General features: G+C 39.6%; 1 protein-coding gene across 3 annotated transcripts in view; it reads right to left on the bottom strand.

The window, feature by feature from the left end:
• Positions 1-1,192: 1,192 nt before the first annotated feature.
• Positions 1,193-27,322, bottom strand: part of PCDH19 (protocadherin 19) — a 104,725-nt gene continuing 78,595 nt past the window's right edge. For all 3 annotated transcript variants that reach the window (XM_024746550.1, XM_024746551.1, XM_024746552.1), the window contains one exon: positions 1,193-1,782. In XM_024746550.1, coding sequence (XP_024602318.1) covers positions 1,193-1,782 — 590 coding nt within the window. The remainder of the gene's footprint in view (positions 1,783-27,322) is intronic.

Here is a 27,322-nt window from a genome sequence, read left to right as displayed (position 1 = left end):
TACTCTATCCCTATTTATAATCCTATGATACAGAGCAACATGGAGTTCTCAATTCCAGCCCATGACATGCTTTGCAGTCTAATTCTAATCATGACGGGGAAACACTGAATCAGGAAGTGTGTGTCTGAAAAGATGCTTATTTAGAACTCAAAATAGATTCAGTCTTTTTGAGTTTTAGATGATTGGAGATAAGGAATTTCTAAGCCTGGAAACTGATAACTTCAGGAGCAGCTTTCCTGTTCAGGGCCTGAAAATTAGAAAAATTGATCTCATAAAATTTTCAGCACAGTATTTCTGACAGCTGCAAATTAGATAGCAGAATATCCAGGAATGTCTTTCTGCAATGATCTATCATGGATCTGGGCAGAAGACTGAAAGTCAGGAAAAATACCCTGCAATGTGGTGAGCAACCACTCCGTGGGTAGACTCTGTGAGTGAGTATCCTCCAAGTACTCAATCTATATGTGTGGTGTTACTCATTCACTTGTTGTCTCAGTTGTTTGCACTTTGTTTTTATCTGTAGTTTTATTTTAGTTTTTTAAGAAAAAAACACCAACTTCTAAAAGCCTTTTGCCATCACCACACACATAGCAATTTGCAATATCAAATATGACAATAGCACAGCTAGCAAAAGGGTTCTTAAAGCAGGGATGTCCACAGCAAAGTAGTGGCATCAGAAAGTACTCGAGCTTCAGAAACAACCATTTGGGGGCTTGATTTCACATCACTGAATCAATGAATAGTACACAATAAATGACCATTAACTTGTCTACACTACAAAACAGTGGCGAGCCTATTAAAGGTGTCCAGAGCTTTTTTTTTTTTTGCTTTTTTAAAATGTAATCCTCCACAAACAATGGTAATTTTTATTATAATTTTGACATACAAAAATATATAAATCCAAACACTTAATACATAATACTTTTCACAACTGAATTTGTCTCTGCTTCCCCAACATCAAGGCCCCATGAACAACTCAAGCCAAAGCTAATTTGCTCCAACGGAACACCCCTGCTGCCTGTTGAAATGAGAGAGATTGTCACAGAATGATAGTCACTTATAAACAATACATTTAGGGAAAGCTCTGAAATACAGCCACTCAAGAACCAACCATTGGTGAGCAATTAAAACGATCAGCTCCTGCTTCTTTGCTAGCCAGCATGGTTTCTCTCTCTTCTTCCCCAAGACTGATTTAGAGAATGATATCCTTCAGACGCTTCACGCCAGGAGACTCTTTGTCTCGACCTTCCTTCAGAATAGGGCTGACCTCATGCACAACTTTCTCGCCATCAGCTCCACGGGGTTCAGCTTCAGAGGGACGAGAAGGGCCATTGTTGACATACTGCTCCAGATCGCGGGCCGGGGGCGCCAGGGCAACGGTGTAAGACACAGAAGGCTTAGTAGGCAGAGGGCTCTTGAGGTGCAGAGGGGAGGTGACGGGGCTAATAGCCTCACAGCCATTGCCTGCCTCCCGGATAGCGCCGTTGACTTTGGGGCTGCAGACGGTCACATCAACAGTCCTCCTGCCTTTCAGGGTGGGCCTCTCCTCAGCTGGGTGGTCACTGACATCCTTTCCAAAGGTTGCAAAAGTCCGCTTGGTGGGGCCGCAGTCATCATAAGCTTCAACATCGGCAGCAGTAGCTTCAATGGACAGTGCAATGATGTTCCTCACATGCTCAGGGGACTTGGAGCGGGTGGGCATGGGGTTCCGGGGCATCCAGCACCTGTCAGAGTGGCCAAGAATCCGGCATTCTTCCCTGCAATGAAATCCTTCATTCTGATCTGTTTGGAGAAAATAAAATGTCAATTTCATCAGCTCTTCCCAGGAATCATTGTTAGTTCCCAGTGTTCTGGTTTCTTAGGTACCCACAGGCCCTTTTAGGAAATGATACTTTTAGATAGTCCTTTATTGCCTTTTGGGACAAGTGTGAAGAATTGGATTTTTAAAAAGCTGCAGATCTCCCCCTCAATACTCTCCCCTTCTTTTTTATTTTTATTTTTGTTGCTGTTCCCACTGCTGACAAAACTAAAAACCTAAAGGAAAATACAGTGTGATGAAAAAATATATTTTTAAGAAGTTTATCCTGACTGTAGAGGTGCTGAGAGTCAGCAATTTTATTAACAACTCCTGTTAAAAATCAACTGTGTTTGAAACTGGTTCCAGCAGAAGAGGGAGTGGAGGCAGAGCAGGGAATCCAACAGTCAGTATATCTGAGAAGTCTTGGTCATGTTTTTGAGCAGTAGCACTGTCAACCACATTCCCACCCTACCTGTTAATGATATGCAATGCTTAATTTTAGATTAGTAACATGCTTTCTTTGAAAACCCAATCACGTCACTTCTTTTTGACCATCAGTCCCACCAGCCAATCTCCTCACTAAACCATTTACATAATTTCATTTCCCATCAGAAGGAATATATTGAGATCTCTTCCTTACATGTGACTCAGAAGGTTCATTGGCCTTATGCACACATCACTCATAGATTGAACATCATTTAATTATACCCAACTAGCCATCCCTCCTTATCTTTCTTATCTGCAGTTTTATTAGGGTCATATTTCTTAAAATAATTCTTTCATGGATTACTTTAACCCTATCATAGAAGATCTCAGCAAATAGAATTCATAATTATTGGCAAGACATGCTTTGCTCTTTTCATATCGGTTCATTTAGAGTTAAGGTTTTAATTTGGCTCTCAGAAAGGCTTTCTACAGGGGCTTCACTAAAGCATGGACGCAGGGTTAACGTCTACCTGTCCACTGGAAAACTATTAATGTCTGGTTTACAGCTCTAGTTTTCCAGATCAATTTATATTTGTTACATTCTTGCATGAGGATGACCTAATGAAGATTTTCATAACATTGCACAATGCATCAAAATATTAGCAGCTTAACATTTATAGAAGTCTTTGGGGCAGGATCAGAGGAGGTGGGGAGACCACAAGAGATCGCAAGGACAAAAAAGTACATGTCAAAAAAAAGTTATAAATATGCGCTGTGACTGCTTTTTTTTTTGCAGGAAGAAGTCTGAAATTCAGGGTCTTGCCTGATATTAGTCTATATATAACACACCTTCCTTATACAATTGTATTTCTGTGTTTTAGTCTGTTTCTTGATTTTTTTAAAGAGTAAATGATGGAGCAAAGAGGCACTGCTCTGCCTCAATCATCAAAAGTTATTTTGGTAAAGGTGCACTTGGGAGGGGGCTCAAGAAATAATGGTTGAATTGGGTGTATACTTCATCATTTGGAGAAAAAGTGTTAGAAGCAGCTAAACATCAAGGCCTAATCCAGGCTGAGTCTAGATTTCAACACAACTCTGGAAATGGCCTTTAACCTAGTCTAAAGTATGGAAAGGCCAACCAAAGGTAAGACCTCCTTCAATGCACCTGGACATAATTTGCCGACTTATCTTTAAGATGGCCATTTTAAGCCCCCTTTCAGTACTGAAGAATGAAACTTTCAGAATTTTGCAGAGGTGCAACCAAATAGCAAATGAGCATTATCACCAAGAGGATAAGTGCCTTCCCCATACACAGGACAATGCTTCTGCAATCTCCAGCACAGTTCCATGTCAGGGTTGCCTGGCCACCTCTGCAAAATGATGATTTGTCAAAAGCCCTTTCTCTGCCTCTTCCCTGAAAACTCTCAGTGTTGCCATCTGATAACTTATCATTATTCAAAACACATATGTTCTTAGAGAGTGAAGTAAGTCAGAAAGAGAAAAACAAGTATTGTATATTAATGCATATATGTGGAATCTGAAAAAATTGGTATAGACGATCTTATTTACAAAGCAGAAATAGAGCCACAGACGTAGAGAATAAATATATGGATACTAAAGGGGAAAGGAGGGGTGGGACAAATTGGGAGATTGGGACTGACATGTAAACATTATTGATACTATGTATAAAATAGATAACCTAATGAGAACCTACTGTGTAGCACAGGGAACTCTACTCAATGCTCTGTGGTGACCTAAATGGGAAGGAAATCTGAAAAAGAGGGGATATATGTATATGTATAGCTGATTCACTTTGCTGTACAGTAGAAACTAACACAACATTGTAAAGCAACTATACTCCAACAAATATTTTTTAAAAAATACACACAGGGATATTAGCTCGGGGCTTTGTGACAGCCTGGAGGGGTGGGATGGGGAGAGTGGGAGGGAGGGAGACGCAAGAGGGAAGACATATGGGAACACATGTATATGTATAGCTGATTCACTTTGTTGTAAAGCAGAAACTAACACACCATTGTAAAGCAATTATACCCCAATAAAGATGTTTAAAAAAAAATACACATATGTTCCTGGGAGGCAGAAAGTATGAAAGTATGGGAAACATGTTGGGATATACTTGGGAAACACTTTGTGTAGACCCAAACATTATGAGTGGAAGAGTCTATAGCTGATCCACCCACATTCAATTTCATCCAAATCTAGTGGATGACCCCAGTATCCCTCCAGTAGGACAAAGTTTCACACCTTCAGAGTTTCTCCAAAAGATGCTTCTTCCTCAACATTTCCTCTGAGGCGTATCTCATAACTCTCTAAGTAATAGCTCTAAAGAATTAGTTTGAGTGTTTGTTTGGAGGTGGGGAGTAAGGAGGTGCAAGTGGGGGAACAGTTCAAAAACTAACTTCCATTTCTATAACTCTGAGTGAGCTCCCTGGAAGTCAGAAAAAAAGGTCTGGAAGGCTGTGGGATCCCTGTCCTTTTTGTCCACAATTTAGGGCACGGAGGCATAGAGGCCTTAACCTCTGAGCCATGGAACCACAGCCATATGACCAGCTATGAAGAGGAAATCCCATCTGACCTTCAGACTGATATTACAGGCCACTTGCTCATACGCCCAGAGCAGAACAGTGATGAATGACAATCTAGTAGAATCTTCTCAATAGGCTCAACATAAAGCTCTCTTAAGTTTCTTTTAAGTTTTTAGTTTCAAGTAGCTATCTTAAAATTTGAAGAGGTACTTCTTTTCTCAACACAATTCATTAAGAGAACACCATTCATGTGTCACCCCAAATCCACATACAGTGCTCCTTCGCTATGGTAGGCTGCTTCAAATGAACAACATAAGGAGTCCTGGATCCCCAGCATACACAGAGGGCAGAGACCCCAGAGGTAGATACCTCTAAGATCTTATGAATTGACAAAGACCAGAGCAGGGAACTCAATCATCTCAGAAGCTTCTCTGCAAAGATAGTGCTTGCTTTCAGCTTACCCACTGCCTAAGTGAATAGATCACTCTCTGGGAAGAGAAAAAGGTAAACTCACTCAGCACCCCCAGGAACGCAATCGGTCTAAGCCTACACACCAATCTCACTAAGCCCACCTCAGCCCTTTGGAAGCTAGAATAATATGCAATTTTCTTCAGTTAATTATGTGTACATATTAGGTACACTGCTCTTACCCCATGCAAGTGAAGACTTCAATCTGAAAGACTCATTTACTCACAATGTCTCACTCCTGGTTTAGATCTGATCTCTTTATTTCCTTAAACCCTTACCAAGGGCAGTGACTTGCTACTTATCATTTTAGTATCAAACAACACTCAGTGACATTTGTGTCCATACTATTGAAACAAAATCTAACCTAGCTTTAGTGTTTATAGACATATGAAATATGAAAGAAAATATGGAGAATATAGATGGACAGAAAGAATGTCTTCCCAGCCCAAGGTAACCTACATTCATAAATGCAATGCAGATGAATTACCTTTAAAAATCAAAACTTCAGTTTAGTAAGGAAATTAAGTGTGCTTTAAAAGTGAGAGGGGGGAACTTCAAGACAGCGGAGGACTAAGACATGGAGATCACCTTCCTCCACACAAATACATCAAAAATATATCTACATGTGGAACAACTCTTACAGAACACCTACTAAATACTGGCAGAAGACCTCAGACTTCCCAAAATGCAAGAAACTCCCCACGTACCTGGTAGGGCAAAAGAAAAATAGAGACAATAGAATAGGGATGGGACCTGCACCAGTGGGAGGGAGACAGCGGGGTGGGCAGATTCCCACACAGAGGATCCGTGCCCACCAGCACTCATCAGCCTGAGCAGGTTGTCTGTTCACCCGCTGGGGAAGGTGGGGGCTGCGAGCTGAGGCTCAGGTTTCAGAGGTCAAATCCCAGGGAGACGACCAGGGTTGGCTGTGTGAACACAGCCTGAAGGAGGCTAGAGCACCACAGCTAGCCGGGAGGGAGTCTGGGAAAAAGGCTGGACCTGACTAAGAAGCAAGATACCATTGTTTCAGGGTGTGTGAGGAGAGGGGATTCAGAGCACCACCTAAATGAGCTCCAGAGACAGGCGAGAGCCGCGGCTAACAGTGCGGACACCAGAGACAGGCATGAGGTGCTAAGGCTGCTGCTGCAACCACCAAGAAACCTGTGTACAAGCACTACCTGAGGGCGGCCTACACACAGAGGCAGGGTCAAAACCAAAGATGAACCGCAGGAGCTGTGCGAACAAAGAAGAGAAAGGGAAATTTCTCCCAGCAGCCTCAGGAGCAGCGGATTAAATCCCCACAATCAACTTGATGTACCCTGCATCTGTGGAATACCTGAAGAGACAACAAATCATCCCAAAATTGATGTGGTGGACTTTGGGAACAACTGTAAACTAAGGTTTTGCATTCTGCATCTAATTTGTATCTGGTTTTATGTTTATCTTAGTTTAGTATTTAGAGCTTATTATCATTGGTAGATTTGTTTATTGATTTGGTTGCTCTCTTCCTTTTTTTGATATATATATGTGTGTGTGTGTGTGTGTGTGTGTGTGTATGTTTTCCTTTTCCTCTTTTTGTGGGTGTTTATGTGTATGCTTCCTGGTGTGAATTTGTCTGTATAGCTTTGCTTTTACCAGTTGCCCTAGGGTTATCTCTGTCCAGATTTTGTTGGTTGGGTTTGTTTTGTTTTGGATTTTTTTTAGTATACTTTTTAGCACTTGTTATCATGGGTGGAATTGTTTATTGGCTTGGTTGCTCTCTTCTTTCTTTTTTAATTACTTTTTTAAATTTTTTAATTTAATTTTTATTATAATAACTTTATTGTATTTTCTTTCTTTCCTTCTTTCTCTCTCTCTCTCTCTCTTTCTTTCTATCTTTCTTTCTTTCTTCCTTTTTCTCCCTTTTCTTCTGAGTCATGTGGCTGACAATGTCTTGTTGCTCCAGCTGGCTGTCAGGCCTGAGCCTCTAAGATGGAAGAGCTGAGTTCAAGACATTGCTCTACCAGAGACCTCCCAGCCCCATGGAATATCAAATGGCAGAAGCTCTCCCAGAGATCTCCATCTCAACTTTACGACCCAGCTCCAATCAACGACCAGCAAGCTACAGTGCTGCACACCCTATGCCAAAAAACTAGCAAGACAGGAACACAACCCCACCCATAAGCAAAGAGGCTGCCGAAAATCATAAGGTCATAGACACCCCAAAACGCAACACCAGACATGGTCCTGCCCACCAGAAAGACAAGATCCAGCCTCATCCACCAGAACACAGGCACCAGTTCCCTCTGTCAGGAAGCCTACACAGCCCAATGAACCAAGCTTAGCCACTGTGGGCAGACAGCAAAAACAACAGGAACTATGAAGCTGAAGCCTATGAAAAGGAAACCACAAACACAGTAAGTTAAGCAAAAAGAGAAGACAGAGAAATTCACAGCAGATGATGGAGCAAGCTAAAAACCCAACAGACCAAGGAAATGAAGAGGAAACAGGCAGTTTACCTGAAAAAGAATTCAGAGGAATGATAGTACAGATTATACAAAATCTTGGAAATACAATGGATAAAATACAAGAAACATTTAACAAGGGCCTAGAAGAATGAAAGAGCAAGCAAAGAATGATGAACAACAAAATAAATAAAATTTAAAATTCTCTAGAAAGAATAAATAACAGAATAACTGAGCCAGAAGAACAGATAAGTGACCTGGAAGATAAAATAGTGGAAATAACTACCACAGAGCAGAATAAAGAAAAAAGAATGAAAAGAATTGAGGACAGGTTCAGAGACCTCTGGGACAATATTAAACACACCAACATTTGATACAAAAACAAGACCCGTATATATGCTATCTACAAGAGAACCACTTCAGACCTAGGGACACATACAGACTGAAAGTGAGGGGATGGAAAAAGATATTCCATGCAAATGGAAATCAAAAGAAAGCTGGAGTAGCAATTCTCATATCAGAAAAAATAGACTTTAAAATAAAGACTATTACAAGAAACAAAGAAGGACAATACATAATGATCAAGGGATCAATCCAAGAAGAAGATATACGAATTGTAAGTATTTATGCACCCAAAAAGGGAGCACCTCAATACATAAGGCAAATGCTAACAGCCATAAAATGGGAAATCGACAGTAACACACTCACAGTAGGGGACTATAACACTCCACATTCACCAATGGACAGATCATCCAAAATGAAAATAAAAAATGAAATACGAGCTTTAAATGACACATTAAACAAGATGGACTTTATTGATATTTATAGGACATTCCATTCAAAAACAACAGAATACACTTTATTCTCAAGTGTTAATGGAACACTCTCCAGGATAGTTCATATCTTGGGTCACAAATCAAGCCTTGGTAAATTTAAGAAAATTGAAATTGTATCAAGTATCTTTTCCAAACACAACGCTATGAGATTAGATATCAATTACAGGAAAAAATCTGTAAAAAATACAAACACATGGAGCCTAAACAATTCACTACTTAATAACCAAGAGATCACTAAAGAAGTCAAAGAGGAAATCATAAACTACGTTGAAATAAATGACAATGAAAACATAACAATCCAAAACTCATGGGATGCAGCAAAAGCAGTTCTAAGAGGGAAGTTTATAGCAATACAATCCTACCTCAAGAAACAAGAAACATCACAAATAAACAACCTAACATTACACCTAAAGCAATTAGAGAAAGAAGAACAAAAAAACCCCCAAAGTGAGCAGAAGGAAAGAAATCATAAAGATCAGATCAGAAATAAATGAAAAAGAAATGAAGGAAATGATAACAAAGTTCAGTAAAGATAAAAGCTGATCCTTTGAGAAGATGAACAAAATTGATAAGCCATTAGCCAGACTCATCAAGAAAAAAAGGGAGAAGACTCAAATCAGTAGAATTAGAAATGAAAAAGAAGTAACAACTAACACTGCAGAAATACAAAGGATCATGAGAGATTACTACAAGCAACTATATGCCAATAAAATGGACAACCTGGAAGAAATGGACACATTCTTAGAAAATCACAAACTTATGAGTCTGAACCAGGAAGAAATAGAAAATATAAACAGAACAATCACAAGCACTAAATTTGAAACCGTGATTAAAAACCTTCCAACAAACAAAAGTCCAGGACCAGATGGCTTCACAGGAAAATTATACAAAACATTTAGAGAAAACCTAACACCTATCCTTCTCAAACTCCTCCAAAATATAGCAGAGGGAGGAACGCTCCCAAACTCATTCTACGAGGCCAACATCACCCTGATACTAAAACCAGAAAAAGATGTCACAAAGAAAGAAAAGTACAGGCCAATATCACGTATGAACATAGAAGCAAAAATCCTCAACAAAATACTAGCAAAGGAAATCCAACAGCACATGAAAAGGATCATACACCATGATCAAGTGGGGTGTACCCCAGGAATGCAGTGATTCTTCAATATATGAAAATCAATCAATGAGATACACCATATCAACAAATTGAAGGAGAAACCACATGATCATCTCAAAAATGCACAGAGAGCTTTCGACAAAATTCAACACCCATTTATGATAAAAAAAAAAAAACCCTCCAGAAAGTAGGCATAGAGGGAACTTTCTTCAACATAATAAAGGCCATATATGACAAACCCACAGCCAAAATCGTCCTCAATGGTGAAAAACTGAAACCATTGCCACGAAGATTAGGAACAAGACAAGTTTGCCCACTCTTACCACTATTATTCAACACTGTTTTGGAAGTTTTAGCCACAGCAATCAGAGAAGAAAAGGAAATAAAAGGAATCCAAATCGGAAAAGAAGAAGTAAAGCTGTCACTGTTTGCAGATGACATGATACTATACACAGAGAATCCTAAAGATGCTACCAGAAAACTACTAGAGCTAATCAATGAATTTCGTAAAGTAGCAGGATACAAAATTAATGCACAGAAATCTCTGGCATTCCTATACACTAATGTTGAGAACTCTGAAAGTGAAGTTAAGAAAACACTCCTATTTACCACTGCAAGAAAAAGAATAAAATATCTAGGAAAAAACCTACCTAAGGAGACAAAAGACCTGTATGCAGAAAATTATAAGACACTGATGAAAGAAATTAAAGATGATACAAATAGATGGAGAGATATACCATGTTATTGGATTGGAAGAATCAACAATGTGAAAATGACTCTACTACCCAAAGCAATCTACAGATTCAATGCAATCCCTATCAAACTACCACTGGCACTTTTCACAGAACTAGAGCAAAAAAATCTCACAATTTGCATGGAAACACAAAAGACCCTGAATATCCAAAGAAATTTTGAGAAAGAAAAACGGAGCTGGAGGTATCAGTCTCCCTGATTTCAGACTATGCTTCAAAGCTACAGTAATCAAGACAGTATGAGACTGGCACAGAAACAGAAATATAGATCAATGGAACAGGATAGAAAGCCCAGAGATAAACCCATACACATATGGTCACCTTATCTTTGATAAAGGAGACAGGAATATACAATGGATAAAAGACAGCCTCTTCAATAAGTGTTTCTGGGAAAACTGGACAGCTAAATGTAAAAGAATGAAATTAGAACACTTCCTAAAACAACAAAGAGAAACTCAAAATGGATTAAAGACCTGAATGTAAGGCCAGAAACTATCAAACTCTTAGAGGAAAACATAGGCAGAACACTCTATGACATAAATCACAGAAAGATCCTTTTTGATCCACCTCCTAGAGAAATGGAAATAAAAACAAAAATAAACAAATGGGACCTAATGAAACCTAAAAGCTTTTGCACAGCAAAGGAAACCATAAACAAGACCAAAAGACAACCCTCAGAATGGGAGAAAATATTTGCAAATGAAGCAACTGACAAAGGATTAATATCCAAAACTGACAAGCAGCTCATGCAGCTAAATATCAAAAAACCCAATCCAAACATGGGCAGAAGACCTAAATAGACATTTCTCCAAAGAAGATACACAGATTGCCAACAAACACATGAAAGAATGCTCAACATCATTAATCATTAGAGAAATGCAAATCAAAACTACAATGAGATACCATCTCACAGCACTTAGAATGGCCATCATCAAAAAGTCTACAAACAATAAATGCTGGAAAGGATGTGGAGAAAAGGGAATCCTCTTGCACTCTTGGTAGAAATGTAAATTGATATAGCCACTATACAGAACAGTATGGAGGTTCCTTATAAAACTAAAAGTAGAACTACCGTATGACCCAGCAATCGCACTACTGTCAGAAAGAGAAAAGAAAATACCATATGCTAACACATATATATGGAATCTAAAAAAAAGGTCAGGAAGAACCTAGGTGCAGGACAGGAGTAAAGATGCAGAGCTACTAGAGAATGGTCGTGAGGATACGGGGAGGGGGAAGGGTAAGCTGGGACAAAGTGAGAGAGTGGCATGGACGTATATACACTACCAAACATAAATAGATGGTGTGGAGAAAAGGGAACCCTCTTGCACTGTTGGTGGGAATATAAATTGATACAGCCACTATGGAGAACAGTGTGGATGTTCCTTAAAAATCTAAAAATAGAACTAGCATACTATCCAGCAATCCCACGACTGGGCATATACCCTGAGAATACCATAATTCAAAAAGAGTCATGTACCCCAATATTCAGTGCTGCTCTATTTACAATAACCAGGAGATGGAAACAACCTAAGTCTCCATCGACAGGTGAATGGATAAAGTATATGTGGCACATATGTACAATGGAATATCAGTCAGCCATAAAAAGAAAGAAGATTGAGTTATTTGTAGTGAGGTGGATGGACCTAGAGTCTGTCATACAGAGTGAAGTAAGTCAGAAAGAGAAAAACAAATACCGTATGCTAACACATATATATGAATCTAAAAAAGAAAAAGGGTTCTGAAGAACCTAGGGGCAGGACGGGAATAAAGATGCAGACATAGAGAATGGACTTGAGGATACGGGGAGGGGGAAGGGTAAGCTGGGACAAAGTGAGAGAGTGGCATGGACATATATACACTACCAAATGTAAAATAGATAGCTAGTGGGAAGCAGCTGCATAGCACAGGGAGATCAGCTCGGTGCTTTGTGACCACCTAGAGGGGTGGGATAGGGAGGCTGGGAGGGAGGTTCAAGGCGGAGGGTATATGGGGATATATGTGTACATAAAGCTGATTCACTTTGTTATACAGCAGAAACTAACACAACACTGTAAAGCAATTATACTCCAATAAAGATGTTAAAAAAAACAAATGTTAGAAAATCACAACACAAAGTCCCTTAAGAATAGCAATGATGACATACCAGATGTAAAAAAGTAGAGACGACTTGTGGAATTGCCTAGAACTGTTAGAGATTATGTGCCTGCCATCATGTAGTTCTGTGGCTGGGGATGGAGCTATGCTACTAGACAGGAATCATTTTGTACTGTCACAAATTAACTGTCAAGATTCTGGCTCCAGCTGAAATAGAGGTAAGCTAACAATTCACTAATTCCCGGCTAAGATTCCTCTTATGAGCCTATCTGTGACTCTATACCTTGCTACATCTTTCTCTGAAAGTATTACCCTGAGACTAGGCAAAGCAAAATGTTAAGACTAAAATCCATACAAAGTTGTGGAAATTTAAACACACTAACATGTACAGATGAATAAAAGCAGGTGTCTTTAATTCAAATACACACATGATTAGGGGTGAATGATGAATTTGCAAATTGGTTTTCCCTGCTTCTGAACTTGTTCCTAGGATTTGCAAATAAATAAATAAATAAATGAAGAGAGTGCATAAGTTTGGAAGAGGACACAAATCTTGAGGCCATGGAACTCCTTAGTTCAAAACAGATCAGATTATTTTAGACAAAAAAATAAATAAAATATAGAGAAAAAATAAAGCTTCTTCAATCTAGGTAGTAATAAATATATTTTTGGTCACAATCTCTCATTAGGGACTTTTGTAAGAGACTCCCAAAACCTCTGGGCAAAAGAAAAAATAAATAAATCTTAATGCATCAGTCTTATGAGAACATGGGAGGCATAAGAGGCTGCAACGCCTAAGTCATGATGGATAAGGAAGTAATTAAAATAGAAAAAGAACAGAATATGTTACTTTGTGCAGATAAAGCAAAACTTTTTGCAGCAATTACTACCCTCCTCAGGACGTGAAACTGCTGTCTCTTCAGATGTGGGCAAACAATATGTTTCCACACACTAGAAAGAGCCTACCCAAGGTCCCAACCAAAGTAAAAAAAGAAAATGCTGAAAACACCATCTCAGGCTTTGCTAAAACTTTCAAAGTCTTGGTATAATAGAAGGGTTGAGAGGCTCTGTTGGGTTTGTATAGATGTTCAGCCACAATGGATGTGTTCAATAATGCTGGCAGTTCTTTACCATGATTCAGAGTTTGGTGTTAACTCAAAGATCCCAATGATCAGAGACAAAACTCCAACACTAAAATAGTTCAAGGTAAGAATTACAAGAGCAATGTGTTACCTCCTCAGAAGTGATCTGCAATCAATGAGGCAGAAAGGGAAAGTTAAAATGAGTTCCAGTTCCTGAGAGCTCAAGTAGTTAGCTACATCTAAGTAGCAGCAGTAACATAACTTAGATGCAAGTGATGTGTAAATCAGAAAAGCTTCCTGGATTGTACTCATATATATCCACTTAGCTTACCCTGCATCATCCCATAAACAAAATAATCTAAGACCAAAGTGGGGCCATTTTTTGTAAGATACAATAGAAGGGATTGTGGCAAAGATTATGAAGAGGTTAAATGCTGTTAAAATTGATCACATGCACCTAATCAATAAAACATAACTGTTGAGAAGTGTCCCCTCTTGACTTAGCTAACTCCTACTCATCTGAAGCAGAAAAAACAAACTGCCTACCAAACATCCATATCTATTTTTTAACATCTTTATTGGAATATAATTGCTTTACAATGGTGTATTCGTTTCTGCTTTATAACAAAGTGAATCAATTAGAAACAGAACCCCACTTCTGTTAGGACTGGCCACGTGCCAGCTAAAAAACTACATTTTCTAGTCTTTATAGATAGGAGTGGCCATGTAACTAAGAGTGGGTCAATGTTATGGAGGTAGGATGTCAAGAAGTCTCCTTAAAAGAGGTGAGCTGACTTAACTGGGGGACCTTTGTCCTTATTTCTCCCTGCTTTGTCCTGTCTGGAATGGAGACATAATAGATGGAGCCACAGCATCCATCTTACTACCATGAGGCAACTCTGAGGATGGAAGCCATGTGCCTATGAATAGCAGAGTAAAAAATATAAGGACTTTGGGGTACTGAAGATATTGTAAACCTACCTCACTAGACATGAACTTTTTTAAAATAAGAGGAAAACTAAGCTTCTCTCTTATTTCATTCACTGATTTATTTCCCTTAGTGAGGGGAGGGGATGTTTATTACCAGCAGTTTAACACTATTCATACCTGATACATTATCCCTAAAGTCTCAAATGTAACTTCCTCAGGGAATCCTTGCCTGATTCCTTAGATTAAGGTAGGTCCCATACCACCTCCTATATAGCACTCATCATACTTGTAGTTACTTGTTTAATATCTATATTCAATGCCAGCTTGTAAACTTTAAATGAGCAAAGATTATATCTGTTTTGTTCCCTCCCATGCCCACAGAACCTAGCAAAGGGCCCAGCAGAAAGCAGGTACTCAATAACAGTTTAATTTAACTGAATGAAAAAGGTACCCAAAAAAGTGATGGCAACAGAACAAAGAATCTTGGTCAACACACCAGATACTGTGCCACTAATACAACTCCTAAAAGTGGAAATAACTAGTAGGAAACCTGCAAAGAAAACCATGTAGCTTTGCTGAAGGCAATAAAGTAAATGAACACTTGAGAAACATTGAACTCAAACATCATCTTGGCCTCTGAGTGGTTTCCTGCACACTATATACAGATCTTAAAGAGATCTATTATGCTCTGATGTCCAGTTGAAAATACATTTGCCATGTACCTTGGAGTTTTTAATTCTAACAATAGTTAATGGGGCCTGTACTCATAAGTTAACAACACAATAAGCAGAAGCGTCTGTTTTATGAAATTAATCTGTTGTCCAAATACCCACCGCAGATGCTGACTCTTCCTGGCAAAACTAATTTAAATATCCATCAAGAGACTACTTCTCAAGTCAAATATGCCTGGGAATTACCAAAGGAAAGAATTATCCTGGAAATAATTCTTAAAAGCATTTTAAGGCCTGCAAAGAGTCAGGAGAAAGAACATCCATCTGTTATCTGTAACTTAACAATGCAAACGAGTAGCAATGGGCTCAGTGGAAAAGGGAGGGAGGGAAGGAAGAGGGAAGAAAGGAAAGAGAGCAGGAAGCACTATCTAGGCTTCAGATATTCCATCTTAGTTTTGATCTGATTGACATATTAAGGGCTAAGCTTCTTTTGGGTATTTAGATACCATTTGAGCATCTAGCAAAAATTCAATAAGGGCTCAGGACTTTGCAAAATCACAACTTCCCAAAGCCTTCCCCTCTTCCAGCTGTAATTCTGGGAGGAATTTACACTCACTTCCTAAAGGACCCAAAGTTTCAGCAAGTAAAGATGGAGCTCCATTTGTAAAATATTCAAGAGTGCACCAGTGAAGGCTGGGACATTTCTAGAGACTCGTGAACCAATGACACCAAGCTATTCTGCAGCCATTCCAGTGTGACAAGAAGTAAATCACAAATTATGTACACTACAAACAGCTCCTTGTCTCTCATTCTCTTCTTCTCTTTCTTGCAGCGTCTTCTGCCATTTTGGTTTCTCCTTCTTTCTGTTCTCCTGTTCCTTAGCCTCCTGCTAGTTAGCAGCCCTATCTAGAGCACTATGGCCAGGCAGACAACATGCAGAAGGGGTAGGACCAAAAACTGTGATTGGCATTCAAAACGCTTATGTGGTATTATTTGACAGATGCCAAAGAAGAAGTATACAAAAACCAACCCTTGTAATGTGGAGAGAAATTCCCACATTTTTCATTCATCTGGATACAGGTATTAAAAGTCCCTGTTAAAATAAGAGGATCCACTATCAAACTGATATCAACAGATTTCCTTTGGTCATAGAGCAAAGCCCTGGGTAAAGGGTACCAGGAGAGGAGAGTTTGATGGGGGTAAGAAAGACTAGAAATGTCTGGAGGCAGAGATACCTCAGGAAAGGCAAGGTGGGGGATAGGATATAGGAACAGCGTTCCTGAGACTGCCAAAGGTATGCTGCCAAAAGAGAGGAGACAGAGAGAGAGAAAAGTCAGGCTTGATCAGCATAGGTTGGCATTTTCAGGATGGCTAACTAGTTAAACAGCAAGAATTCTGTGAAGTTTAGCTTTAGCTTGCAATAAAGAGGATGGCTGAAAAGACTGATGAATCCCAACCTTGTCCTAGACAATTTGACAGATCAGCATCAGTTAGCAAGTGCCACCCGATATTGGGCCTCTGTGATGCCAAATGGCACAAAGGTCTCTCCCCTCATTCACGGTCTATGCACGTGAAATTCACTTACTCTTGGTGCAACATGAAAATAGATTAAAAAGATGCCCCTTCCTGGGCTTCCCTGGTGGCGCAGTGGTGGAGCCCCCCCCTGCCAATGCAGGGGACACGGGTTCGTGCCCCGGTCCTGGAGGATCCCACATGCCGTGGAGCGGCTGGGCCCGTGAGCCATGGCCGCTGAGCCTGTGCGTCCAGAGCCTGTGCTCTGCAACGGGAGAGGCCACAACAGTGAGAGGCCCGCATACCAAAAAGAAAAGAAAAAAAAAAAAAAAAGATGCCCCTTCCAGAATGCAAAGCAATTGAATTATTTTCAATGGAATCTTCAGTGCTGAGTTGGTCGAAAAGATAAAGTTAAAACATATTAAAGTATAAGTGGTTGAGAATTTAATATTTATGATAGATGAGAGTATAGCGTGTACAGTCATACAATCTAAGTTGCAATTTGGGCAATCACAATAGTTCCTGGAGTTTTCATTTTTGTACTGGGGCTCAATTCAATTCAATCCATAAAGAAGAGATTTCAAGATGTTTATAAGTATAAATCATTTGTACTGATGCATGGGGAGTAAAGAAATGAAGCTGGGGCTGCCTGGAAAATTGAGACTGATAAATAAGAGGCACTGACAGTGACTGAGATAAGCAGAGATTGGCTAGACTAGAATCTTTGTATTTTGGCTTCTATGTGGAGCAAATTATCTGACAAAGTTCTGGACTTCATAGAGATGCTTCAAAACCATTTGAAAAAGCTTTACAACTAAACTATGAGGTGTCACAGAAGGCCACTGAACTATTCCCCCAAAGGAGGAACATTGAGATACTGCAACTCTGAGAAAAGAGAGTTTCATTCTACAATGTCCACAGAATTAAGTCCTTTAGCCTACATCCATTGGACACCTACAACACCTCATCACTTCTGTGAAGAGTTCAAACCAGCTGTTTAATTTTGTGTAGATGAAAAACAGACAGACCGTTTCACACATTCTACAGGTAGTTGTACCGCTGTGAACACAAAGCCTTTAGATGATGCTTGCAAGTAGCACTGAACTTAATGTTATCACCAACTTAGTTTCACTCTTTCCTTGAAACTAAGGAAATTGCTGACACATCATTAGCATGAGAAAAAAAGCCACTTTTATGCTGGTCATAAGTTTCTGGGTATTGGACATAATACGTAGTGAGGATGTCACAAATAAGGCTGGTATGGAAAGCAGGAGGGGCAGGGCACGTTAGCCAAGAAAAAAACCTTCCCTTTTTGAGTGAAAATTTAATGTTGGTGGGGAAAAAAAGGCGCCCAGCAGCTGATGTTCTTAACAGGAACTGACACTTCCTTCAGTCAAGTCCCAGGACATTCAGTTTTGTGGAACAGGCAATGCCATACATGAGTCAATGAAAAATGTTGCAGCTGTAACTTCTAAATTCTTTAAAGATTCTCGACTGCCAAAATGTTCTTGTTACTGGGTAGGGAGGCTAAGAAACAACATTAGTAATTCTCCAATCACTTCCTTCCCATTTGAAAAATAAAGTGTTCAGTAAACCAATCACTGTTTCTTGCAATGATTCAAAAAGATAGTGTGTGTCATGTCATCAGATAGGTAAGAATCACTAGAACTAGTCACTGGAAGCAAATGAGTGTCGGAGGGATTAATATCTATTAACTACCTTAGGTTGGACTATTCATTACCAACAAAAGCTTCATAGAAAAGTCTAGCATTATCTTGATATTTCAGCATAACTTCAGCAACCATCTGGAATACTGTAATTGCAATGACACTGCTTCTGGGTACAGCAAACAGCACAATCATTAAAAAATATTCATTTCAAATATCTTCCTGGAAGCTAATAAATTTTACAGCAGTTTCAATCCTTCCACATAGCAACAAAGAAAAGCTTCGTTCCAGACAAATTAAAAGTAAATTGATTGCCTTAGGGGAATCTATTCAAATATCACTTTTCCATGTTAGAAATCTTTTTTCCTAAAACATTAGAGAGAGAGAGAGAGGCAGAGAGAGAGAATGAATCTTGGATGGGGGAGTGAGATGGATGATGGAGATAGTGTGAAAGGGATAGAAGCCAGTATATGAAAAAGACAAAATTGCAGCAGAGGGAGAGTGAGAAATAACCAAAATCATTAAATCCTTGTTTGCAAAACCAGGTAGAAATCAACTTAAAATAAATGCAAATATGTCACTGAGGTGCAGGCCTAACATTTGTGCTGGAATTTATGAATCATAACTATGAATAATGAATACCAAAATTGAAGGGATCAAACGCCACCTTCTATGTTTACTTGTCATTATCCATCTTTCACGGACAATGCTTAATTTTCTTCTTTTGCTCTTTTCCTTAGAATTACTTAGAATTATTCTTTGTCCAGTTGTCCACTTAATCATACTAGTAGGAGAAAACAAGCTGTATTTTTCAGGGTGTTGTCTCAAAAGCAATTAGACAAATTCAGAAGCAAGGCCAATTAGTATACTCTTAGAGGAAGCTTGATCATTTGAAAGCATGAGACGCTAGTCCTGCTGCTCATTTTAGGAAGAAAAAAATCCTTTACACCTTTAGCACATGGTGGTTCCAGTATGACCGCCTGACCTTCAGCTTGTCCAACTCTACTTGGAAAGAAAGAATGGCTGCTCCATCTGAAGCATTGAGGAAGTCTTAGAAACTCTTTGGGCCACAGCTGTGAGGGCTTTTTCTGAGTTGGCTTGAACTCTGAATACAGAAGTAGCAGAAGCTTTTCGGTTGAGATGACCTGAGTTCAGACATCCTGACATGGCTCTAGAAAAATCTATGTAAGAGCTGATGCATATTAATCCTAAATTATGGCCATAAAAAAAACTATCACGGACACACACACACTCACCAGCACCCCTATCAGTCCTCATCATCCTGAATACTCATCTCCATTCACAAGTTAAAACAATGGAGCATTATATATCAATCATATCTCAATAAAGCTGGAAAAAATCAAATGGAACAAATCAAAAGATTACTAAAAACCAGTCTGGTAAATTTAAATGCTCTGTCCATTTTGTACAGATCATGTATCTTTACACCCTTGGAATAATCTGTTTTTCCAAAACATTGCCTCTTCTGAACTCCAATTTTATTGCATCTGCCCCTTGTTGGTTAATATGCCAATCTTTCATGACTGGGTCTGTGAAACATGGGGCTAATGAAGGAATGCCATGCTGTGGCTTAAGAAGCCTTGAGGAGCCTAGTTCTATGTTCAGAAAACAAGACAGCACTGGGAGTAGAGAATTTGATGCTTCATTCAAGCCTGCATGATTTCTATTCTCTGAGATTCCAATTTGGCAGTTATAGAGAAGGAGGGTGTAGACTTGTTTAATATAAGATGTTGGACTTATCATAAAAATATTCTAAGAGAAAATTGAAATAATTAAAGAAAAAGACTTCTTTGGCCCTAGAGCTTTCTTATCCCCTTAATTCCACTTTGCAATCTTTTTTTCTTTGCTTCCCTCAGTTAGTAAACAGCAAATAATCTAGCTTGTTATTAAAACTGCATATAAAATAATCAGCTTTGGCAAAATGCAAATGGTGACTAGCTGAAGAGCTAAGGATCATCATCTGCTCACATATGAAGACGTGACACAATTCTTTTAACTACCCTAATGGTCCTGGATTGGGGGCAGGGTTTAGAAAAGGGTTGGAAAGGAGTAAAGAACGGGGCAGATGCAGAATTATATTTTAAAACCTCCTGCTGGCAATCAATGAGCTCTCTGCTGTTACTAATCACACACACGTATACACACAACACAGAATTGTAATGCTGACATAGCTTCCTGGATGAGATACTTATAGGACAGTAACAAAGACATTGACACATGGTTTTATTCTCCTGAGGAATCTTTGTCCCCCTTCTTCCAGAGTTTATGCAAACTGAAAGGTTTATATGTTTAACACCCTGTTATCCATTCCAATATGGGAGGTCAGTGGTATTTCAACAAAGAAACCACTCATGAGTAATGATTTTACGGAGACAAGAGTGGGAAAATGAACGGTTTGAAATGAGTCTAATTCCTTGTGTGACGGCTAATAAAAGGAAACATGTGAACACAGTGCTTGAGAAGCATTTTTGTACTGTTCAACAGACTGAAAATAATAGCCGTTTTTCTGGTCTGCATTACCATTAATAACAGCCTTCCCTTCTGGTCATCTGTGTTTACAGAGGGAATAAAGATTGATACAAGAGCTCGCCTTTCTTCTGCACCACCCAACTAGACACAGACTGTCCAGATGATTTTTTTTAAAACACAAACCAAGTTTTATTTTCAAAAGTAACACTAATCAGGGTACCTAAGTGTTTCAGAAATTACTTAGGAACTGTGCGGAAGCCAAAGAATTGCCAAGATGGTTCTCAGAAAGGTTGTTTGGAGAGTAAAAGGGGACGTTGACATCTCGCCTTTGTTTAAGGAAGCTCTTGAACTGTCCTGAGAGGAAATCTTTCATCTGTTCTATTTACTTTCTTCTGACCACACCCCAAAGACTGTCCAAGGCAGGGAAAGAGTAGATTGATTATGCACCAGATAGAATATTCCAAGGTAGGTTGTCAGTTCCCCCATTGCATTTAAGATGGAATTGCCTTCACAAAATTTCTAACATATTCACAGGCATTGCATAAAGGAAGGTTCCCCTGGAGTTCAATGGACCTTTTATTTCCACCTATAAATAATAAGTGCTCTCATGAATTAATTGTCATTCCTCTTTTCTCATCTCATTTCCTTTGTCTCCATTCCATAGTATTCAACACGTTTCTGCCCTGCCCAAAATATCCTCTTTCTTACCATTCTGCTCAGACTTCATTTCTCTTCCTTTAGCTTTGTAGCCTTTCCTCATCACATCAAATCTTTCTGCCTAGAAACTCACACCCACACCTCCAGGGAAGCTACAGGGAGGCAATCAGAAATAACAGCAGTGGCCAAATCTCTGACAGAAAATCCCCCAATATGAAAAGGGCCTGTTCCCTGGGACATTTCCCACTTCCCACCAAGGAACCTTCAGAGTAAGCCTGATGGTTCTGTGGGGGCCCCTCCGAATATTAGAAACAGCTGTGTCTGGAAATTCCTTAGCCAGATATGTTACCAGAACCCCTTACAAGAAAAACTTGAGGAGAGGAATATTATCTGTACAACTACATAGTCTGCACACCCTATAAAAGAGCCCACATTTCCCTATTAGGAGAGTGAATGGTTAACATTGATTGTAAAACAAAATTTTAAGAAAATTCCCTCAAATTCTAAAAAAGTTGCCGTGAATTTTATGTCTGCCAAAAAAAATCAGAAGGGTATTCAGTAAACCACTCAACTATTTGCTCACTGGAAACACAGTCTAATTTAACACTGGCCCTCTCCTGTCCTTCACGTTAGTATCATTGGGCCATCGGCCAAGGCCTAGAGAAGTGGTAAGCTTCATCTTGGTGAATTGGAATCTCTAGTGTCAGATACAGTCAGTCTGACTAAGGGGAACTACAGCTTGCCAAAATCTACAGTCTCCCTGTCTGTTCCACCCATCAAATATGCTTAGAAGTCCCAAGGCCCAAGCCCAGCAGTCTACAGATCCCAATCAACTATCAATAGCTTAAGTGTAAGTGACTGTAGATGAAGTACAAGCCAAATGTGTTTCCTTTTTAGCTTCAGGAATTCCAGTGCTATTATGGCACCCATAATTCTCATACCTAATGATTCAGACAAGTATCCAGGAGCTAAGTTTTATGGGATGCTCTGCCCATGCTACAATTACAGCATTCAGCATAACACTAATAGGCATCCCAGTCTCGAGTTCCAAGGGCACCACATGCACAGTATTGAGAGGATTACCCCTCCCATCCCTGGTTAAATATGATGGAAGATGTAGGGGTTCTCATATGCCCTGCTGCTAGTCTGGAGGCCTGTTTCTGCCTCTTCAGACTCCCACAGCTAGTGAACAAAGGAATGCATGTGTATATGTTATAGCCTAGAACTCTCTAGTGGGTCTCTTATTTCCCTAACATCCTAATATTGCATCAAATGTTAATTTATTGAATTTTCCTTCCCTTTCTATTCTTGAACGCTACCCATATGATTCAAACTCAATGCTCTATCAAATTATCTTTTCTTCTCAAACCAGAGGCTTCCCATCCTATAAAAGAATATTCCATCTCAGAGACACTACTTCAAAGTGAGCTGCTCAGGAAAACAGTTTTTCAATAGCTAGTTGTATCAGGAGTGAATCTAACTGAGTTATCCCTAAATGCAGCAGCATCCCAGGGCATTTAAAGGGTGCTGCTTTATTTTCTTCCTTGATCAGGACCATATCCTGACATTCATATCCAGAGGAAAGCCAACTGCCTTGTGTTAACTATCATTGACCCTCCTCCAATAATAACCTGGAAAATCCAAGGCATGGAAACCTGGCATCTCTTCAGAAAGCCCATACCTTGGGGCTCAGGTATATGCATGCCCATGTGCCTCTTTAGAGGGATAGAACAATTACTAGGTCCCAGACTCTATTGAACTGAGCAGAGCCAACTTTGTACATAATTGTGGGTGGAGGGTGGGAATGGAAAAGTTGGATAATCCATAATATTTGTATTTGCTATGGGGAAACCACAGTTCCTTTCACAATAATAGTGATCATATATTAAAAGTCTTTAGTATTATTGAGCTAGTCATTATTTAAACAAATCTCAGGAATAAAACTGAGTCCAGATATCATAACAAATCAGTCCTTTCCAAAGGCAGTATTCTTCTGCCTTTGCTTCCAGTGAACATGGAGAGAATCAAACTGAATATAAATGCAGCTACAATTTCACTAGACATTTTCTTTTCACTGTCATATTTAATCTTTGAGGGTTCCTTATTTTGTCCAACATCTTCCATTTCTTTGTTTCCTAGCACCATAACTGGAACATATTTGAGGATGTGTCTTTAGATTTTCCTAACCTTTGCCTAGCTTTTATCCCCTACTGATAAGAAGCTATAAGACAATATAATTAACACCAGCTGCCCCATCTTCACTTCTGACTCTAGGAGCTGAGCAAGCCAACCTCACAGGGTGTGGACTAGAGTGGGTAGAAAAATGTCTGGCTCCAGCCCAGCCATGGTGGGCCTCTCCCAAATTGCAATCCTCCTCTATTAGATAATACCTAAGTTCTTCAATCATGTTTACACAGCTGGAACTGTGCAGACCCTGAAAATCATGCAAAATGCAGACTGCTTAAGACTGCTCCCTGCTCCATTCTAGATTTAATCCTGTTTATCCAAAGAAGAATAAATGCATGTATTAAATTCCCAGCACTGGGGTAACGGCTACCAGGAAAGAAAACTCCCCTTCCTGCAGCATCCCACAGGTGTGAGGCTTTATGTCTGCTAGTAAGTAAGCAGCAGCCAATACAAGTTCAGTCCAGTAGGAAAAGCAGTAATAACAGGAAACACAACCATTCACATCAGAAAACAATTCACTGTGTGACTACACTGAAAAACTACTTCTAGTGGAGAGACTGGCACTACCTTAGTGAGGCACAGTTTCTAGCCATTCCGGCCCTTGAGAGTATGGGTGAGTCTGCTCTCCCCTTCACAGAGCCCCCACCCTGAGTTTGTCATGTTCTGCTGGCCAACACCAAGGAAAACCCTCCACACAGCTCCATCAGCTCCAAAAGTAGAGAACAGATAGAGTGTAAGTTTGGTCCTAGGCATTTGACAACCATTCCTGCTGAGGACCTAAAGTCATAGGGACTGGTGAAGAAAATTTTTAGCATTGCTAATTTTGGGGTTACAGAAAAGCAAAGGCAAACCATGCTGATGCAGCACTGTGTCCAAAGGCAAGCTTCTCTCCAGGTAGAATGAGGTGTATGTAAGTCAGATCTACTGGAGCAACTCAAGACTTAATCTGCTCCTTGCCAAAGGGAAGCTTATCACCCTGCAGCACACCTGAAGCCAGCTTCTCTCAGTGAAGTGTGCATTTGAAAAAGGCACCATCCCTCTCTCCCAGAGGCAGTGTAGCATAGAGTGTAGACTGTAGGCTCTGGAGCAAGACTGCCTGGTTCAAGTCCTAGCTCTACCACTTAATAGCCCTATCGGGAAATTACTTAAAATTATTCTCTGTGCCTTAGTTTTTTTTCTTCTATCTGTAAAATAGGAATAACCCCACTGACCTCCTGGGGTTGTTGGGATGGTTAAAAGTAAAAATGCATGTAAACCAAGCTAAAGAGTACCTGGCACAAAGGAAGAACTCCATACATGTTTAGGTCAAGAAGCTCTAATTCTTTGGGATAGATGGAGTCCAAGCTGGCCTTATCCTTAGAACATGTAGCCAACTACTGGTGGGATATAAAGGAAGGGATGCTGGGAAAGATCCCATGTTAAAGAGATCACCCTCATCAGGCTGTCTTGGTGGCCCAAATGCCACCATTAATTATTCCCTTGTATTATCATCACATTAAGATATCAAATGCTATTTGGAAAGAGAGACCAATGAGTTTAGCAGATCCCTTGGAATAATTAGGACCTTGGGGAAATGGAACATGAAACAGATAAGTTTATATGTGGGAAGTAGGAAACAAAGCCTGAGAATGCAGGGCCCTGAGTGGTGACAGAAACTAAGAAAACCCAAGGGGAGTATTAGATGCCAGTGTTCCCAAATGGAGGGGAAGGAGAAGACAGATATAGTGGCACGATAGACACAATTTTGCCAAGGGCTCGCCCTCACATACTCCTTCTGAGAATGTGAGCAATGCTCTTTCCCTCTGTGCTTTTTTTCCTCCTAGGCACAGAGCTAATTCTGACTCTCTGCTGCAGTAGAGCTCATCACTTAAGGGGAAAAAAAAAAAACCACACATGCAGAATGCATTCAAATTTAAAAAATAGACCTCAGAAAGGAAATATTGACAAGATGCCTAATATGCTAAGTATGAGGAATTAAATTGAATGAGGCACTTGGGGCGGGAAAGCAAAAACAGGCTGCACCACACACATTTGGAACGACAGTACTAAACCAACAATACAAAACGCTTTCAGTTGATTAACAGGGAACATAATATGAGAGGGAAGATGGAGTGGAGTGGAGAAGCTGACTTGATATCTTAGATGTAAGGGCAAGCTATGATAAGTGCAATTCCCAACAGTTAACAGTGGAAGTGAGTCATCATAAAATTAAAGGCCAGAGGGGCAGATAACATCAAAGCACCTAGGGAAAAACAGCAATTTCTTTCTAAAATACAGGTGTACATAAAAGTAAAACAAAAAGAACAATGGGCAAGAAGGTTTCTTAGGAATTGAAGTGAAGAATCTGAGAAATGGACAAATGAGAGCCATTTAATTCAGGGGAAAAGTATATTTAGGATCTTTCTTACCCTCTGTTTCTCCATCAAAACCATATTAGAGACATTGGCCTAGGTTCTCCTCATAGATGAATCAGTGTCTCAAAAGGCTGAACAACAGAATCACTGGAGATAATGAGGCAAATGGAGCTCTGAAAGATTGCTAAATTCCCCATTTCATGTGAATTAAGACCCCCAAAGATTGAAAGGCACCAAAGGGAACAACTCTGGTCATCAGATTTGGGAGTTCCATCACCAGGAGATGGGCTAGTAGTCCTGAACTAATGAACAGCTAAGAAATTGAAAGAGCTAATCATTACATTTTGGGAAAGGCAGAGGCAGCTGCCAAAGCATCAGAGAGGGAACAGCTGTGTTCTTCAGTTAGGGGAAAGACCTAATTAAGTTGAAAATTGCAAACTATTCAGAAATCGATGATTCAGTAAGGGAGAAGGAAGATGAGAACATGAATCGGGTGTAAAAAGGAAAGGAGGACCATTTTCACAAAAATGCATGCACTTGAAAGCAGAGTTAAGCTAAACAAATGCAAGCAAAAGTCAAAGACAAGGAAGAAACTCAGAATGTTTAATACAAGCTATCTTCACCAATGTTTCACCCTAATTTCACTTGCCATGATGGAAGGATTTTTACAACCCAAAGTCCCATGACTGAGTCATATTTCCCATCCTGGCTTGGTCTTTAGAAATACAAAGGAAAATTCAGCCAACATGCCTTCTACTTCCCCAATAATCGTTTCATACTAAATGAAAATTAAAGAGTCATAAAGTATCAGCAATAATGAGCCCTACAAATCATTCCAGTCCAAACTCTCCATTTACAGATTAGGAAACTGGGGCCCAAAATGAGGAAGTAAGTCGCTTAAGATCATAAATGGAGTTAGTAACAGATCCAGGACTTGAATTCAGATGCCTGAATCAGGGCTTTTCCCCAAACAACAAAAACCACAATAAAAAGAAAAAAAAATAGAAAACACCTTAACAAATACTGGGAAGTCCTCAAGTCCATTCTCTATGTCTGCATCTTTATTCCTGTCCTGCCCCTAGGTTCATTAGAACCTTTTTGTTTTTTTTAGATTCCATATATATGTGTTAGCATATGGTATTTGTTTTTCTCTTTCTGACTTACTTCACTCTGTATGACAGACTCTAGTGAAGAATGATCACAGGGTGTTTTAACAATGTGGAAAATATTTTTTAGGTCATCTTTGAGAAATGACTATCACCAAAATGCCCATACAGTACCACAA

Source organism: Neophocaena asiaeorientalis, unplaced genomic scaffold, assembly GCF_003031525.2.
Source record: "Neophocaena asiaeorientalis asiaeorientalis breed wild unplaced genomic scaffold, Neophocaena_asiaeorientalis_V1.1 scaffold406, whole genome shotgun sequence".
NCBI classification, from domain to species: Eukaryota; Metazoa; Chordata; class Mammalia; order Artiodactyla; family Phocoenidae; genus Neophocaena; species Neophocaena asiaeorientalis.
This window is presented reverse-complemented; position numbering and strand designations above follow the sequence as displayed.